This window comes from Paramisgurnus dabryanus, chromosome 10 (genome assembly GCF_030506205.2).
Source record: "Paramisgurnus dabryanus chromosome 10, PD_genome_1.1, whole genome shotgun sequence".
NCBI classification, from domain to species: Eukaryota; Metazoa; Chordata; class Actinopteri; order Cypriniformes; family Cobitidae; genus Paramisgurnus; species Paramisgurnus dabryanus.
Genome location: NC_133346.1, coordinates 40,173,258 through 40,190,845, shown reverse-complemented (window position 1 = coordinate 40,190,845; position 17,588 = coordinate 40,173,258). Strand labels below are relative to the sequence as shown.

Here is a 17,588-nt window from a genome sequence, read left to right as displayed (position 1 = left end):
ATGGTGCTTTATCTACGGTAAGTGCCTTTTTAACGTTTTGGATTAAACGCAAAATGTCTACATTGTTTTTTATTATACGTGATATGGGCTTTTATTAATTATATTTAATTATATTTTTTGCTTCAAAATTAATGCCAACCCTTAAAAACATGTTGACTATATTTTTAAAACAATTAAACAAGACATTTATTAAAAAAATGAAATGAGTTGGAGGTCTTTGCTGATTCGTCTGCGTTTGATCGGATTCAAGACCAAACGGAGATGCATTGCAGGCAGGTAGGATTTAGAATTTTTTAAGATCTTAAATACGTCTTGTAGAGATATGGAAGACGTATTATTCAAAGACGATCGTCAGCAGATGTAAAGATCTTTACAAGACGTATCTGAGACGTACGTGTGCTATCTGGGTAGCGATTACGCCAGCTCCAGTGAGAATCCTGCATCCTTCAGATGACTTAACACATATGGAAAGATGACATCTGCCCTTGCAAGGACTTCAGTCGATGCCAACTTTGGACTACAAATTGATCCATAATTTTTTTTCTAAAATGTTGTGTTTTATGTGTATTCCACATTCTGTCCTTTTGTAAAGCTGCTTCGCAACAGTGTAAACTGTGAAAAGCGCTATACAAATAAATTTGAATTAAATTCTCTCCATGCAGTTTCTTTTTAGAGCACTCCGTTCATTTTATATCTTCTATGCTGCTGTTAACAACGCTCCACCAACACAAATCACTGAAAAACACACACTATCTATTTGGCCATTTCAAACTGAAATTACTTGATTTTGACTGAACTTTCACAGAAAAATGTAAAGTGTGACCCATTTCATAAGATAATTAAAAACCAGCTTACTCTTTGCTGCGTGTGGTTTCCTCAAGTCCTTGCCAATCGGATGCACTTTTTTATCGTTCTTGCCTGTTATAAACATATGAGCACAAGTGAGAAGACTTTCAAAATATGCAATATTCAATAATCACACAGAATATTGACAATTTAGTAACCAGTAATTGTGTCACATGTTTTAAACCAAGATTAACATGTGAAACAACAAAAACAACTCTAACCTTCTCGATTTATCTGTAGTCTGGACACACAACAGCTCTCTTTTATTAAAAGATTATTGAATAAAACTCCTAAAAATCCGTAAGCACTCTCAATTTTTCTTCCAGTAATACTTAGCTATTTCTAACTTTTCCATCATTCCCTATTAGTAGCTGATGGTTGTGAATTAAATTAAATTTGTAAAAGTGAGAATGTTTAATATAATGTTTAATTAATTGTTTTCCAAAAATGACAACAGTAACAGTTTAAAAATTGTACTGTTCTCCATAAGAATACATTGCCCATATTTCTTTGCTGGAATGCTAGGCTGGAAGGAAGAAGTGCATTTCTTCTTGTATAACACTGCATGAATCTACAATAAACAAGTTCTTTTGTTTTTAATTCAAGTCGTCAATGATAATTATTGCCTGCTAAGTGTAGAACAGGGGTCTCCAACCTTTTTTCAATGTTTTTTATTCTAAAAAATAAAAGTGGTCGAGAGCTACTTGTGTCACGTAATACCTAAATTTAGTTAATAGATAACGATCTATTAACCCACTGTGATTTGAACTCTTTCCCCTACAGCATTTTTTTTTTTAAAGTTGCCACCCAGTGCCAGCATTTTTTTTTTTTTATATTTTTCACAAAATTGTAATACCTTCCAGAAAATGCTTTTCTTTATACATAAACCATACATCAAATGAAAGAACAGATCCTCTTAAACAACAACAACAAAAAAACTTTAATGTTGTGTATTTATACTTTTTATCACCTCTTATGTATGGGTCTTCCAAAAAAAAACACATTTTGAATAAAACAAATCATTTATTAATGATCAGATTTAGAAAGATGATCCAAACATACATAGACTATTTACTGCTTTTGGATTCATATTAGGGAAGTGCATGTATGTCGTTTTTTCATTTCGATTAATCCATAGGTCTAAAAAACGATGACTGGATTAACTGAGGGCGGGCAATGGAAAGGGCGTTATTGTGGAAATGAAAATATTTTTATTAAAAACACTCAAATAAAACTTAATTTTGAAGAAACTATGACAGAAAAATAAACACATTCTAGATTATTAATGAAATAGTAATGTTTTTTAACAGAAACCTCTAACAGGAAAAGCTGCGTGATGAAGTGAAACTAAGGGGTTAATAAACACAAACTGATGCGCTTTATACTGTATGACGCACTCTACATAATATTAAGCCTTGATACAACATAAATGTATTATACAACGTGCATCTGCACAAAATGCAAAACTTATGTAAATGCAAAACTAAGTTATGTACTGGACAGAAAGTTTAACTCCTGTCGTGGATGCGCATCATCAGCATGCTTTTAGACACATTCAGTCAAAGCACAAGCTCCATAATATTATGCAGCTTTAAGTCTTTTGCTATCATTTTAGCGATTAACGTTAGCTGTGTCATGCCGTCCTCTCACCTGTTCTCAGTCAAGATGTAATGCTAGTTTGAGTCTTTGGTATTTCTTGACATTTGATGTTTAAATATGAGATAATAACCCATTGAACTTGTGACGACGACTGTATTTTCGTTTTACCAAAAGTGAATCCGAAAATCACGGCATCCTTTTTAACCATAGTGCCTCGACTCGAGGTGTGTTTGGCTTCAAAGCGTCACGCGGATCGGCCGGTTGCCATGGCGCGGGCTTCACTGCGTTGCGCGCATCGGCCGGTTGCAGCGGCACGGATGCGCGGATTTATCTGTTTGTTTTTGGATCATACATGTTAAAATACTGATGTCATATACAACACCGGTCTACAACGCGACGTCCAACACGCACCCAGTTTAAGTACCACTGGCGCTTGTAACACTAACCAGACATCCAAATGCGCCATAACCACAGAAAATAAATAAATAAATAAATAATCAAACCCACCAGCGAGCTACCTGCAATTAAGACAAGAGCTACCAGTAGCTCGCGAGCGACGTGTTGGAGACCCCTGGTGTAGAAGATGCAACACTGACTACATACCTGCTGAACTTGAAGGATAATTTCCAGTCATCGCTTTCTCATTTTCAGAGTCTGATACATCACTGTCCATCAGTACCAGCTCTAAAAAAAACAGCAACCACATAAGACAAAATGATTAGCTAGCAACTAATTTTTTGAAGGCTACATTCAACAATTGTCTATAACCAACGGTTGTGTTACTTGCTGAACATAACATGCATCTGCCAAATAAATCTATGGAGAAAATGTGTAAATTAATTTACTTTATTTACTCAGGCCTGTTATACCTTTTGGATCAATCTGGATCTCATCGAGATTTTTTCCTTTGAAGTCTACTATCTGACCTCGTTCCATGGCCATTAGAACTTTGCTGATTTTCGCCAGCTGTAAGGTACCTTCAGGTAGCCTGTAGAACTGCCGATGCACCCTGATGTCATGTCCTAAAAAGTCAGCAAGGTCATCCATTTCATTATCCTTCAAGTTGAGGACCTTGGACATGGTGGCCATGTGCTTTCTCAGTTTAGTAGAGGACAATGCCTCTGGATGTTTAGCCCCACAGCTTCGAGCAATTTCACGAATAGCTTCTGAACCTCTGAAGTGGCTGAGGGCTTGTGGTCTCGCGAACACAAATGCATTCTCATCAAGCACATCACACTCGCGGCGATGGTTCACCAGTAACTCCAATGATTTCATCATTTCAGGTGTAAGTAGAATGGGGACCTTTCGTCCACGTTTGCCTCTTATCTCGATTCTCTGGAAGTGCTTACAAAGTCTTTTCTCAAGGTCTGACAGAGCAAGCTCTACATCTGGATGAGTCGATGAGGTATTCCTCAATATAAAAGCATTAAGGGCCATCTTGGATACCTCTCCTTCCCTTCTACAATTGAATAGTATCACCTGACAGAGTGTCACTTTTGCAAGTTCTGCCCAGTGCTTGTTACTTGGTTCTTCTTCAAGTTTTGCTTGGTATTCCTTACTCTGTCTGTCAAGATACTGGTGCATTTTTTTCACATCGTCAGCAAAGGGAAGAAGTTGTGGACAGTTCCATTTTGCCTCGCTCAAATTTCGGAGTGCCTGAGATGACACACACTCACTCCATTTATTGTCTGATTCAGAGTCTGATTCTTCCTCTGTCTCTGGTATATATTCATCCTCGCTCAACTCTGAATTTGAAGGAGATTCTTCTGTTGTGCGTGTGTTGAGCTGTGAATAAAAGCAACCAGTTAGAAGTCTTGATTAGAAATACCAAAAATGTCAACATGTTAAAACAATAAAGTGTCCTAAATGAACAACTAGGGCTGGGCGAAATATTTGAGGGGATTGTCATGAGCATCTCGCCAGTAAAGCAGTTTTCTTGATTAGTAGTAAATCGCCATCATCTTTCAGGTGGAGCGGCATTTACTAGGGGTGGGACGGTTGTCATGACCACCGCACCACCGCGGTGGTGCAATGCCACCGCAGTGGTGAAGTGCCACCGGCGGTTGTGTGACGTCACATATCAAGTGAATGATTAAACAAAATAATAAGTAAAAATTGCAGGTTTTTTTTACACGTGAAATAATAATAACAAAAGTTCTACAGTAATTTAAAGCCTAAGATACAAATTTATAACATTGTTTTATGTTAATACACAAATCTCCGCTACATTACCATGTATGGCGTTTCCACTAAACTGGTGGATTTTAGCATAACTCAGCACGTTGGAGTTTAGCCATGTCACTGTGTTGTGCGTCTGCTTTAGTTTCTTTTGGTCTCCAGTGACAGTGATACATACACATCACGTTTGTCTTTTGTTGTGAAATAAAAATTTTACCAGGTTAAAGTCGCGCGCATCAGGAAGCGCATTTAGTGAAACTTTATTTTCTTTCACCATTTAAACCACCCTAACCCCCCCATGGACCCCACCACTGCAACACCAGCGGTTGTTGTTGATGGTTCCACCGCGGTGGTAAAAATTTGCCACCGTCACAGCCCTAGCATTTACTACACAAAGCGGTAGTTCACTGAAAAGCTATTTTGCAGGTGAATCATCCACAATTATGTGAATTAAGAATGCGGAATTGCCCCGATTGTCAGTGAACTATGGCTCTGTGTACTACTCAGATAAACGGCTTGTGAGTAAATCACTCACATATGCAACTAAATCTTGCATTTGAGCTGATAGGGTGAGGGGACCAAGCAGTAATACGAATACAGAATGAGGAAATCATGAACCTGCTGGTTTGGGGTGAAGAGTGGGTCGGAAACAATACTTGTTTACATAGAAACTCATCCAAGCAGTCATTCTGACATAATTTTGTGTGCATTTGCAAAAGCAGATGCGAAAAAGAACTAATATTGGTACTTGTGTGCTGTACGAGCTGCATCATCAGAAACATCATTGCATGCGAGTACTGCACTGAAATATTTTTCATGCTGTCTTGCTCTTTGATGGCTTAAAACAGTGGTTCTCAAAGTGTGGTACACAGAGGAATTACTGAATTAAATGTAAATTGCACATTCAGTTTTATAATCTTCAAATAAACCAATAAAATTACATGTTTATTGCTTATATTGTATACCTTGGTTGGGAATACAGTCGCATTGTTCTGTCAATTACTGAGGGAACCCTTATCTTTTATCATAAGCTTCAGAGCAACAGAACGCACAATGGACTTTGATGTGTCTATAACTTGCACTGCACAGAACAGAAAAAAGCACAGAAACAATGGGTGGGTTGCACCAACAAGGATTAAATTAAGCAGAGTTTAGAGCTAATGGTTTGTGAGCTCTTACTTTAATTCTAATTCGAGTTGCATCACTTAAATTTAAACACAAAAGATTAAAACTTTAACCTGTATTAATTAAACCCTTCATCTGCCATTTATTTTGTCTGCCATGATGAATTTGCCAGTGTAATTATACAGCAACAATGTTGACGTTGTCATTTAAAAAGGTAAGCAGGCAAATGAAATTTTATTTATGTATTATAAATCACTACCTACATACATACGGTAATTTAAAGGGCTGATTCAAAATAAAAACATCATGACTATCAGTTAAAACAATCTATTGTATCGATTAACGGTGCAGTGTGACAGGAAATATTGTGATGCTCAGATATTGTGATATAACGAACAAGATGTGTCGACGCATTTCTCACGAAGCGCTGCCGTATCTGATCATTCACTGCCATTCAGTTCCTCACTGGAGCACGCATGACAAGAGGAGAAGCGCAGTATACTGTATGAGCACCGGTAGTTGATGTCTTTGTACAGTATATACTGTAGGAAAGGGAGGGCATGGCTTTTGACGCTTTAAAGCCAATTGGAGGAGGGATGCTGCAAAAAATCTCCTCACCTCTGTCCCTGTCACGGGACCTACGGAAAGCAGTGGGAAAACTAGTGGTTTGACTGGGAGGGCTCTCGCGGCATCTGACGGGGGCTTTGGCTGAGATGCTTGCAGCATTGAACGGGAAAGCCCTGCCGGCAGTCAAACGGGGAGCGCTTTCGCAAACTAGAACAAGGTGCGGTATTAAACGAGTTTAGGCAAACTGACTGGGAGGCCGTCGCAGGCAGCTTCAGATGGTAGCTTTGGTTAAGATGCTTGCAACACCGGACGGGACGGCTCTGCGTGCAGTCGAGCGGGGAAATGCTGTTGTGGACAGTAAGAAATTTAAATAGCGAAACGAGGCATTCGAATTAGGCGTTTGACGAAGCATCTGAAGTGCGCTTTAGCCGAGATGCTCACGGCATCGGACGGGTAGGTCCCGCCTGCAGTCAAATGAGAATGCTCGAGAAAATTTAAGTAAAAACCCAAGAAACTCCCCAAAAAGTGCAATGATTTGCACTCAGTGATCAGAATGCAATAATCTTTAAAACTTTTTGAACTGCAGGGTGATGCACTGCTGGAATAGCATCGGGTGGTTAGATTAAACATTTTCAGTAAAAGTAGAAAGAATTGTGAAAACAAAAACCAACATATTTCAGACTGCGAGTCGAAACTAAATTTGCGTCTGATTTTTTCCCACAGGAAGCTAAACAAACAGCGATACGGGTTTGAAGGCGGTATAATAGGCCAGCGGGCATCAAAAATGCTGTGAATCAGTAAGTGGGCATAGTTTGATGTCAACTTTGCCAGGTCCATTCCTAGCAGGATTTTTTATTTTATGGGCTAATAAAAACGCTTAAAAGATTAATAAATTACCTGGTGCAGCACCCTTTTAAACAGATCGACTATAAGGGAATCTAGAGTAGCAGACTAGGGATCATAAAGAAATATTTAGAGTATGCAGGGATCCTGGGACAGAATTAAGCCATGATTAATTTCAGACATAATTTGTAGATTTAATACAAATACTATATTAATAAAAAAAGAACAGTAAACAGCAGTTTAAAAGTGGGTAATTAATAAAAAGAAATTAAAAGCCACAACACTAACGTTGTCGTCTTGCTTGCGAAATCTAAAATGCTTCCATACCTCTTACTTTTTATGTGAAGGTGGCATCAACGTCGATGAAGCACCTAAAACCGCCATTTTAAGCACTGAATGAAAGAATGACAGGCTCCTTGGTAACATCGCGCAAGGCAAAAAAAGAGGGTGACAACTAGTGAAGAAGACTAATAATTTGATTAACGTTAATCTTATGTTCAATGTTTGCAGAAAAAATATGGGGGAAAAAAATCGATTCTGCTCTTTGAGAATCGATTCTGAATCGACCAAGTTTTAAAAAACGATTAATCAAAAAATAGATTTTTTTGCCCAGCCCTAATAATTTGTAAAATCAGTGTCATGGCTCCACCATCAACTGGCAAAACGAATCGTCTGGCAGGTGACGTATATTCAACGTTAGTTTTGAAATTCATAAATGACCCGTGAATTTGACTTCACGTGAAGGAAACGGGCGGAGTGCGCCACTGCGAGTGCTGAAAACCCTGGTAAGGCTGTATTTACCCATCAGGGTTTGATAAAAACAAGGAACAGCGTTTAAAGTCGGCAGCAAGAGTTGGAGCTAGTTAGTGCACTACTTTGGGTTCGAACACAGTCCTGAAGAACGAAGGATGAGCCGACAATTTAAAGCCAGACAGAATAGAGAATAGGTGACGGCAGTGACTTATCGTTTAATAGTGGAAAGAACATTTGTTAAAATACTTGAGTTTGTATTTAGTGTATGTGTCGAGAAACACAATGTGCTTTAAAAGAGTTTGTAAAAAGTGAGTTAATCCGCCTAATAGCATATCTCCAACAGCAGCCGGAGACGTCGCCGCTTCCAGATACACAATGGCAAATGTATGATCACGAGACTCAAAAATAATAACAGACCTGACTGACAGATTTAGTCTGGTTATTATCTGGGCAGGTGGTGATATAGCGCAAAGACTGACGCTGTGATGAATGCGTGAGCGGTTGCTTAAGTTTGCACCAATTAGGGGGAAAAAAAGAGCTAATTATTTCAGTATAGTGGCGAAATCAATACGAAACTCTGTAAAACTTATGATGAATGTACAATACATTTAAGAGTAGGCTAACATGGAAAGAAAAATCAACACGGTCTACATCGCGAAAAGAGTAGCGGAGAAAATATTGATAAAGCGTAGGCTATATGAACTTAAACCGATGTTTGCGTCCGAGAAAGAAAAAATGTGGCCCCTTTGTTAATAATCATTGTGTTTCAAAACGATTGCATTCAACAGGAGTTACTGAGAGAATAAGGATTTTATTTTATTTTCAAGGAAAATAAAAAATACTGGAGGGAAGTGGGGCTGGGTGGTCTGCGTAACAGTGTTGTTTTTGGCAGCCCTTTTAGTTTTAGTCTTAGTCTTTTGGACGAAAATGCTTTTAGTTTTAGTCACATTTTAGTCACTTGTAAAATTGATAGTTTTAGTCAAGTTTTAGTCGACGAAAACGCAAAAAGGTGTTAGTCAAGTTTAAGTCAATTTTAGTAAAAAAAGTATTTTTTAACCAATGAATTTAGGTTAAAAAGTGTGTATTTAATACAATTAAAATGTGCATTAAGGTTGTCCCTGAGGGCTTGCCGTTGTTTTAGTTGGTGTGCCTTCTGCGCATGTCATAACAAAAAGTTATGAAGAATAAAGTTTAGCCTAATACAGTGTTTCCCAATCCTGGTCCTTGAGGCCCCCGTCCCAGAAAGTTTTAGATGTCTCCTTATTTAACACACCTGATTTAACTCATCAGCTTGTTAGGGAGACATGTTTATAATTTTGGAAAGAGGCTGATAAGTTGAATCAGGTGTTTTAAATAAGGAGACATCTAAAACTTTCTGTCTGGGGGGCCTTGAGGACCAGGATTGGGAAGCACTGGCCTAATATACCCTCATGTTGAGTTTGTGTGTTACGCTGAGACCTCGCTTATAAAGTTGAAAAACGTGTGCCTTGCCTTATTTAAATACACCACAAAAAGTACTGGAAATTGGCTCAGGTTTGACAAGCAGATACATGTAAAACCTTAAGCTTACCATGAAATGTGTCACAAGCCGATTGCCGAGTAAAATTGAATGTATATGACATGTTAACAGCGTGACTTGTTAGTTACCTTTAAAAAATATTAGCGTGATGAGCCTTCAGGTGCCGCTTGAGTTTGGTGGTATTCTTTCCACCTAGTTTGTGGCCACATTTACCGTCGTCTCCCAATATGCATTCGGTTTTTCTGTCTGATGGATTATACCGAAAGTATGTACATAAATCATCTTGTCGTTTCCGTTTATTAGCGTCACCGCTACGGTCCTTCGAACTTGCCACAGCCGCAGGTGTGTTGTTGTTGTTGTTTGAAATCTGGTGGGCGGCATGGCGGCAGCCGGATGGTGGGCATGAGTGAGACTGTGTTGAGTGTTGACCCAAAACAAGGATAGAAAGCGGCAGCATTGCTGATACTTTTTAGCTAAAAACAGACAGATTTCACACAAAATAGGACGAAATGACATGCATTATGAACGTCAGACTTATAATAATTTTCGTTCCGTCTCGTCTCGTCAACGAAAATTCGAAAGCGTCTCGTCATGTTTTCGTCACCTTAAAGACAATTTTATCTAGTCATCGTCGCGTTAGCGTCATAAAAAATAGGTGCGTCAACGAAATCATTTCGTTATCGTCATCGTTGACGAAAACAACACTGCTGCGTAGGCAATCTCACGCTAGATTTGGTGATAGAACAGGTTGAAAAAAGACAATATTAGATATAAGTGTGTCGTCAGGGCTTGAGCCGCTAATGGAGGCAAACTCATGCTAGGAAGCACCTGAAGTTAACGGCTTAGGATAGAGAATATTACAGATTAGGGAAAATGAACAACGAATCGATGGTGGATATAACAGAAATATTTGGTGGAATGGTAGCAGGATCCGCGGTTATGCGGATGGGGAACTGATTGAAGCCGGCGCTCTAGGACGCGGCCAAGACCTGCCGAGGGCCTGCCACCGGTGGTGAGACGCAAATGAAAAAACCCGGTGCTCGGCGGAGTAGGGTTGAAGCTGTAGGATGCGAAATTTGGGCCCAGCGGCCTTGCTTGCTCGGTGAGGACGAGAGAGGTTTAGTAGACTGAAGACTTTAAATCAAATGACTGAGCATTAAACCTGCGCGAAACAAAGACAACAAACACAAGACTGACCTAGCAAACAAAGCCATACAAAAGATTTAATACAACTAACCTTTGTTGTCATGCGCTGATGTAAAAATAAAGTCTTTTCACGTTCATCTTTTAAAAAAAAATTTGCGCCTTCAAGTATCGATCTTCACAAACATTGTGATGCGCTCTAAGTTTTTGGAGGCGACTCAGGTGATGGCTTTGAAACTATATAACAAAAACAAAAAAAAATGTTTTTTTAGAAGCCATACGTTTTCTTTTGCTATTTATGCAACTTTTAGAAATGAACCTTTAAATCATGGCTTATTGTTGACAGCAGACAGTCAACCAGGTGAACCACAGGGGATTCCCTATATTCCACTAAACAACTTAAGAGTTAAAATAGAAATGTCTTAGTTATGGGTACAGTATCCTGCAACAAAATTGTGTTTGTCTGGTAGATGGTTGGGTACGAAATACTTTTGAAGGCTTGGTGTTGCAGACTGGCTTTTGTAATGGTTTAGGTGAGTTTGAGTGTTGAAAAATCCAGACCTGTGAATCACTAGTGGCTGCCTACCTTTGTCTTCTTTTCAGGACCATCTATCGTAGTCGTCTTTTCAGGACCATCTGTCAGATCATCCACTGCAATATAATTAATAGAAGACAAAAATGTTATAAAGGTTCGAACAATGCCAACTTTAGATAGATAGATAGATAGATAGATAGATAGATAGATAGATAGATAGATAGATAGATAGATAGATAGATAGATAGATAGAGACTGGCTCCAAAAGGGAGTCAATCCCATAGACTTCCCATGTTAAAATGCCCAATCAAAGACTGTATAAAACAGTCTGAAATGTTGTCATATAATTTTACTCCTGCATTTCATAAATAGCATAGCATTTACGAACACAGACTACATTGAAAGCAGTCCACCTCCCTCGGTTTAACATGCATTTGTCCTACGGTTCATCAACACATCTATAACAAATGTTTTGGTAAAGAAGACTAGAACAGGCTGAGCTGCTCTAATGCCCTGCATGACTCTGAAGATACAGAGTGTCGTGTCTCAAGTTCATCACAGAGTAAAGCTGTCAAATCAACTGCACTGTATGTCAATTACATCATGAAACTGCATGTGACAAGCAGTTGCCGCCAAAAGTTTGCGGTCTAACAGCTCAAAGCAACAATAGTAAAAATGTGGACAACACAATAACAATTTGTAGACATTGTTTGACAAAAGTCCCTCATTCTCACGGTAATACGATAAGTCTCATATGATAGAAGTGAACATGCTAAACTCGTAAAAAATAAAGGCGTTTCACAATGCCACAGAACAACCATTATTGGCTGAGTGGTTCCATAAAGAACCGTTTACATCTAAAGAACCTTTCTGTTTTATAAAAGTGAAAAGGTAAGAAATGGTTCCCTGAAAAACCTTTGACAGAATGGCTTTCCTATGGCATCGCTGTAAAGAACCTTTTAAGCATCTTTATTTTTAAAGAGTTTATGGGTTTTCAACATACAACATTTATGCCAGGTAAAAATAAAGCCTTTAAATGATAATATTCTTTCAAAAATATGTAATTAAAATGTAAACATTAATTTTGTTTAAACACAGTTCATACCTCGAAAACTGTATCACAGAACATGAGGGCGCACTCACATTATCCCAACCAAACCAAACCATGCCTGGGCGCGATTGCCACCCCTCCCTACTCCCCCAGGTGCACGCACTCACACTGTACTTCTTATCGATCCGAGTCCGGGCGCGCTTTCGTCATTAAGATGCGATTGTTTCGAAAAAGCAGGAAGTAAAGCACTATCTTAACACTGGAACCCACCGTAATGATAAGTCTGTGTTTTTTTATTCGGAGTCGTTTGGTACGCGATTACAGACAGCCCTCTCACATGTCATCATATTGCTTAGTTGATCTGTCACGTGCGCAGCTCGGACATTCACGTAACCCCGCTGCGCGCATCAAAAGGTTTTTACGGAGGCAGATGAAGGTGAGTGGTCGCGCAACTGACGTCTTCACCTTTTGAATCGCGCTCAGGCGTGATTGCGCTCACACCACAGCCTTCCGCGCCTGAGCCCAAGTGAACCGCGCTCCGGCCCACCTCTGCAACCCGGCCGCGGCGCGATTAAACAATCCGCGCCCGGGCGCAGAACGAAGCGATCACACTAGTCAAACAAACCAGGCTTTGGGGGTCAAACGCGTCCGAGCGCGGTTTGGTTTGGATAATGTGAGTGCGCCCTTAGTGGTTTTGAAACCTTGACTCTTTAAAACCGCAGTATACCTCGAAACCGGTAACCGGCCCATGCCTACTTAACAGTTCAATAAATAAATAAATTACCTGTATGGCGTCTTCCAAAACATAACAATCTGAGGAACCGGATTGCACTAATTCCCAATTCACAAAACTGTTCGGTAAAACTTTTTCTTACAAGCATATTTACAATGTGTTTGTAGGCCACCGCAAACCAGCAACCTGCACCCAAATTTCAGCTCTGGTCATGTCACGGGGAAACGAAAACAACATTTGTGTTGTTGCACTTAACTACGCACAAACATGAATCATGACTCTAAACAACAACAACGAGTGATGTCTCGAGTGATAACTTGCATGAAAAAATACTGCGATCTTGCAAATCACGGTGCAGTGATTGGATTCCAGTGATTGAAGTCCTTCTCATGAATAATAATAAAAAAATAGTGTTTGCATTCGTTTTGTGCAGCCATGGCAGCCAATAAACACTCAAATCACTGGCATTTACGTCCCATGGTATGACGTGGCTTAAAATTTTTTTTTTACTTTTTAAACTGATAACAAAAATAACCCACTTTGTAATATCATTTGTGACAGCTAATACTGTTTTAAGTGATGTGCAACATGTATACAACATAAAAATTTGAATTATTTTAAGTAATATGAGACCCTATAATTCATTATCTTACCTGTACATCCAGAGCTGCCATACGTAGATGACTTGTAACTAGTTTCATCTTCCTGCAAACAAAAGTTCAGTACAGTCAGTCAAATATCATGGTCTAACACAGTGGTTCTCAAGTCCAGTCCTCAAGCCCCGCCTCCCAGAACATTTTAGATGTCTCTATATATAAAACACCTGATTCATCCTCGATATCGAGAACACATCCATGCATCCTCTATACTTGCTTTCTTGAGAATCAAACTTTGACAGTTAATACTGACGTAGAGTGAGGACATAAGGACGCAAGATCGCTGAAGAATGCATATTGATAAACAGCCGTTCTGGCAAGAGCCTGATGAGTGGAATCAGGTGTTTCATATAAGGAGACATCTAAAACATTCTGGGAGGGGGGGGGGCCGCGAACTGGACATGACATTGTATTTTAAACTGCAATTTGGGAATATATAAAAGTAATAGATTTAGGTTCAGTATAACAAGACAAAGCTCAAAAATACCAAATGCTTTAGGTGTTTTCATTTATTTTGACCAGATTGTAGTGCAAATAACAGTTTGTTCCATCAGGCAGCATTTAGTTCTCTGAGATACGTCATACAACCTCCTTTAGTGTATTAAGCACTAATAGCATATAGGCCATTTTTATAGAGCTGATAAAACAGGCATCTCTATGATCCATCAATGCAGAACAATATAGTGTCTTTATTTAATGCTTACAAAGTATAGAAAATGTAATAGTTATAATAAGAATTCATTTACATATGATTTAGAAACTACTGGCAATTTGTTTTGTACATAAATTTAAATAAGGAATAAAACTGAAAGTTCTTATAATTGATTTGTTATTTACTTTATTTTATACACATGATTAATTTCAAGTTTATTGATTTAGTTTCAAGTTATTTAACTTGAAACTTGAATTTCATATTTTGTTCTATTGTCACAAGTAACCCTTATGAAAATCAAACACGATTTATTATAGAAGTAGTTATTTTGGTTAAGTTTTATTATACTTTTACTGTAAATATCTTGGTTAATATTACGAGTGTAACGGTGTCTGCCCTGAACCGTCACGGAACGGACGTCATAGTCCGCGCAGTGTTTACATGCGATTGACTGCATGCTGCGCAGATCGATCAATACATGACATCAATATAACACGAGAATGCGGAACTGTGATGTCATAGGGCGATTGGTCTGCGCATGCAGTCGAACACGTGTAAACACTGCGCGCACCATGACGTCCGTTCCGTGACGGTTCAGGATTAATACAGACACCGTTACACTCGTAATATATACACATATATTCATTTATTAAAATAACACCTCCCAAAAAGGCATTTTCTTTCAAGGCACGTGCTCTCTAGCCCCTTTTTATGTCTATATGTACACGTGTTTGGGCCTCAGAGCCCAACATGGCTGCACTTGCAGACAGCTAATTAGCTGCAACTACTGACCATTAAAACGTATCTAAACACTTTAAGATATTAAATTTAGAAAATATGTCTTTAAATATGAAAATTAAGACAACATTTGAAATTAAACAAAGTTCATAGGTGGATTAACGCTAAAAAGACAGTATGTTAACCTTCGCTATTCTAACTGTGGCCTTAAAACATGATCTTAAAACTCCCTTAAACCCTAATTTAAGTATTATTATTGACATTATTTTCATTTTGGTACATTAATCTACACGTTTTGCAAAGCTGCTTTAAGATTACGCTGATTATGAAAAGCGCTATAGAAATAAAATGACGTGACATTTTACGATATATGTACAAACAATACGTAAGTTGAATAAACAACACGAATTTATATTGAGAGCCTTGTAAAAGAAGTCAAAAACTTACATTATCCTTAGACATCTTCTCTCCTCTGCAGCGCGCTGTGTCTGGAGTATCTCGCAGCCCGTGTCGCAGGTGTGAATCCAGCGGGGTGGGGGAGGGGATAGTCACGGTGGGGACGTAAAATGTTACGTTCTATGTAACGTCAGTAATTACTGAGGCTTTGTGCTTAGTAATATATTTATTAGCAAATAATATTATTTCCATTTATAAAAACTCACCATAATGTGGATGTAAAAAGATATTTATATTTCAATTTATATTAAAAAACATGAATGAATTGATCAAATTTAGAACTATTAAACAATTCACAAAAAAAAGTAAAAAGTAACGATTACAATGCCTTGTAATCAACAAAACCTATATTAGTTTACCCTCTGAGAGGAAATAAAATAAGTTTGAAACAAGTGGCTTGCCTTGACTGAGACCAAAGAAGGCCTCTACTTGAGGCCTGCCAGATTCCTTATTTTCAGATGGTTTCTTGCATATAAACTATAGTGACTAAACCATTTCAAAACTGTGGTGTCATAGATTCATGAACCTGCTTGTTTTAAACTATTTTAACACAAAACCAAAAGCAGTTTAAGTTGTAGCTAATATTAAAATGACTTTCACGAATGTTATCAAAATGTTTGATTCTTAGAAGTTCAAAGTGGATTATTAGAACGTCAACAAGAATTTCATTTCAGTTCTTAGACACTGTCTACATTCATTCTGAAACTCTTTAACTGCATCCTCCTAACTATTTCTAAAATAAAAGCAAAATATCTTTCTTTCACATCTACTCCTCTCCTTGCTTTTAAAGTTCTAGACAATGATTCAAACCATGTATTGCTGCTATTGCCTCCTCCTAAGCCAAATTGCTTGTATTCCTCATTTCTAATTTAAATCGGACAAAAACTAAATGAATAATTGTAAATGCACTCACCTATGTAGCAGTTTAGCTGGTAGAGGAGAATGGCAGAAGCCTATATTTGCAAACTACATCAATTAATTGTCAATTAATGTAAAAAATATATATATTATAGCCTAACACAATTTAAATAATGGTAAAAGTATAATACAGTGCACAATGGTGCGGTTTTTCCATACTGGGAAACCCTTCTGGCTTAGCCACTAGTTCAGATCCTCCCAACATGATCTGAAACTACATACAATAATGCTAAATATACCAATAAAACAAAGGTAAAAGTTTTGTGTACATTTATGTTGTATATTTACCGTACGTACATGCATACATCCATACATTAGACTAGTCATTATGATAAATTGTTCATCATTTCCAGGATTTGAGTTACCATTATGATTTGGCCTCTGTTGTCACTCAACATTGTGAATAATAATAATAAAAGAAGTCAATAAATAAGTGTGCTGCTACAGTTAGAGCAGATGCCCATCATGGCCCAGGTAACTGCTCTGAGAGGTAATGGTCTAGAGTGCCACATGCATATTTTTGTAGGTAAAACCCAGAAACGAGTTAGCATTTTAGCACTTCCGGATCCATCGTCCCAAAGTCAATACGTTTTGTGAATGGGGTTTTGTGTTAACATAGGATATTTTTTCACGTTTCATTCTATAACATAAAACACAACAGTAATACCCCCACAAAGACTTTTTAAAGCTTTTAAGTGTCTTTAAAAGGGCGGTTGCTAACAAGTTGCTATGGACTACAGACATTGAATGCCATCACACATGAAGATTTCAAAAACAATACAACATGGGCATAATTCCCAATAAAAATTCATCCACAGAGTATTTCCTTAATACTGATGACGTTGATGTAGAGAGACTGTGGTGTAGAGATAAGCTTTTCATTTCTAGTAAACAAATTTAGACTTCAAAATGCATAAAAGTTGTGTTCATGTGTAAAGATTATTTTATTGAACAAAACATGTAAGTGTCATAAACTTTTGTTAATCAGAGAGTTTGTTAATTGCTATAATCCAAAAGTCTATGGGAAAAATGAATGGGCTTTTTGGTTAGGGAATCAGTGTCCTGCTAACTACCGGTTAGTCTACAAGCTACATCACCCATGCGGCACTCTATAAACTGTGTGAACTGGAGAGCATATGCCAACTCACAGGCATTACATTAGCTATGTTGTTAGCAACCAATCATTGCCCCTGTACTTCAATAGCAGCACTAACAACTTGATGCTGGATTAGTAGATTTTGTAACTTTTGATCCAGATCTGTTTACCTCAATTTCT

At 38.1% G+C, this 17,588-nt stretch overlaps 1 protein-coding gene across 1 annotated transcript; it reads right to left on the bottom strand.

Annotated features, from left to right (window-relative positions):
• Nucleotides 1–494: 494 nt before the first annotated feature.
• LOC135718306 (uncharacterized) lies at nucleotides 495–15,677 on the bottom strand. The gene is made up of 6 exons (XM_065240654.2): nucleotides 15,386–15,677; nucleotides 13,546–13,597; nucleotides 11,160–11,224; nucleotides 3,315–4,230; nucleotides 3,049–3,129; nucleotides 495–918 (listed from the first exon to the last, which is right to left on the bottom strand). Exons 1-6 carry the CDS (start codon nucleotides 15,398–15,400, stop codon nucleotides 800–802), a joined length of 1,248 nt encoding a protein of 415 aa, XP_065096726.1. The 5' UTR covers nucleotides 15,401–15,677; the 3' UTR covers nucleotides 495–799.
• Between the last annotated feature and the right edge of the window lie 1,911 nt (nucleotides 15,678–17,588).

Coding starts and splice junctions, on each gene's coding strand:
- LOC135718306 (XM_065240654.2), bottom strand. Junction 4,231..11,159: donor GTCCTGAAAAGAAGACAAAG/GTAGGCAGCCAC, acceptor TTTTATTCACAG/CTCAACACACGCACAACAGA. Junction 919..3,048: donor TTATCCTTCAAGTTCAGCAG/GTATGTAGTCAG, acceptor TGTTTATAACAG/GCAAGAACGATAAAAAAGTG.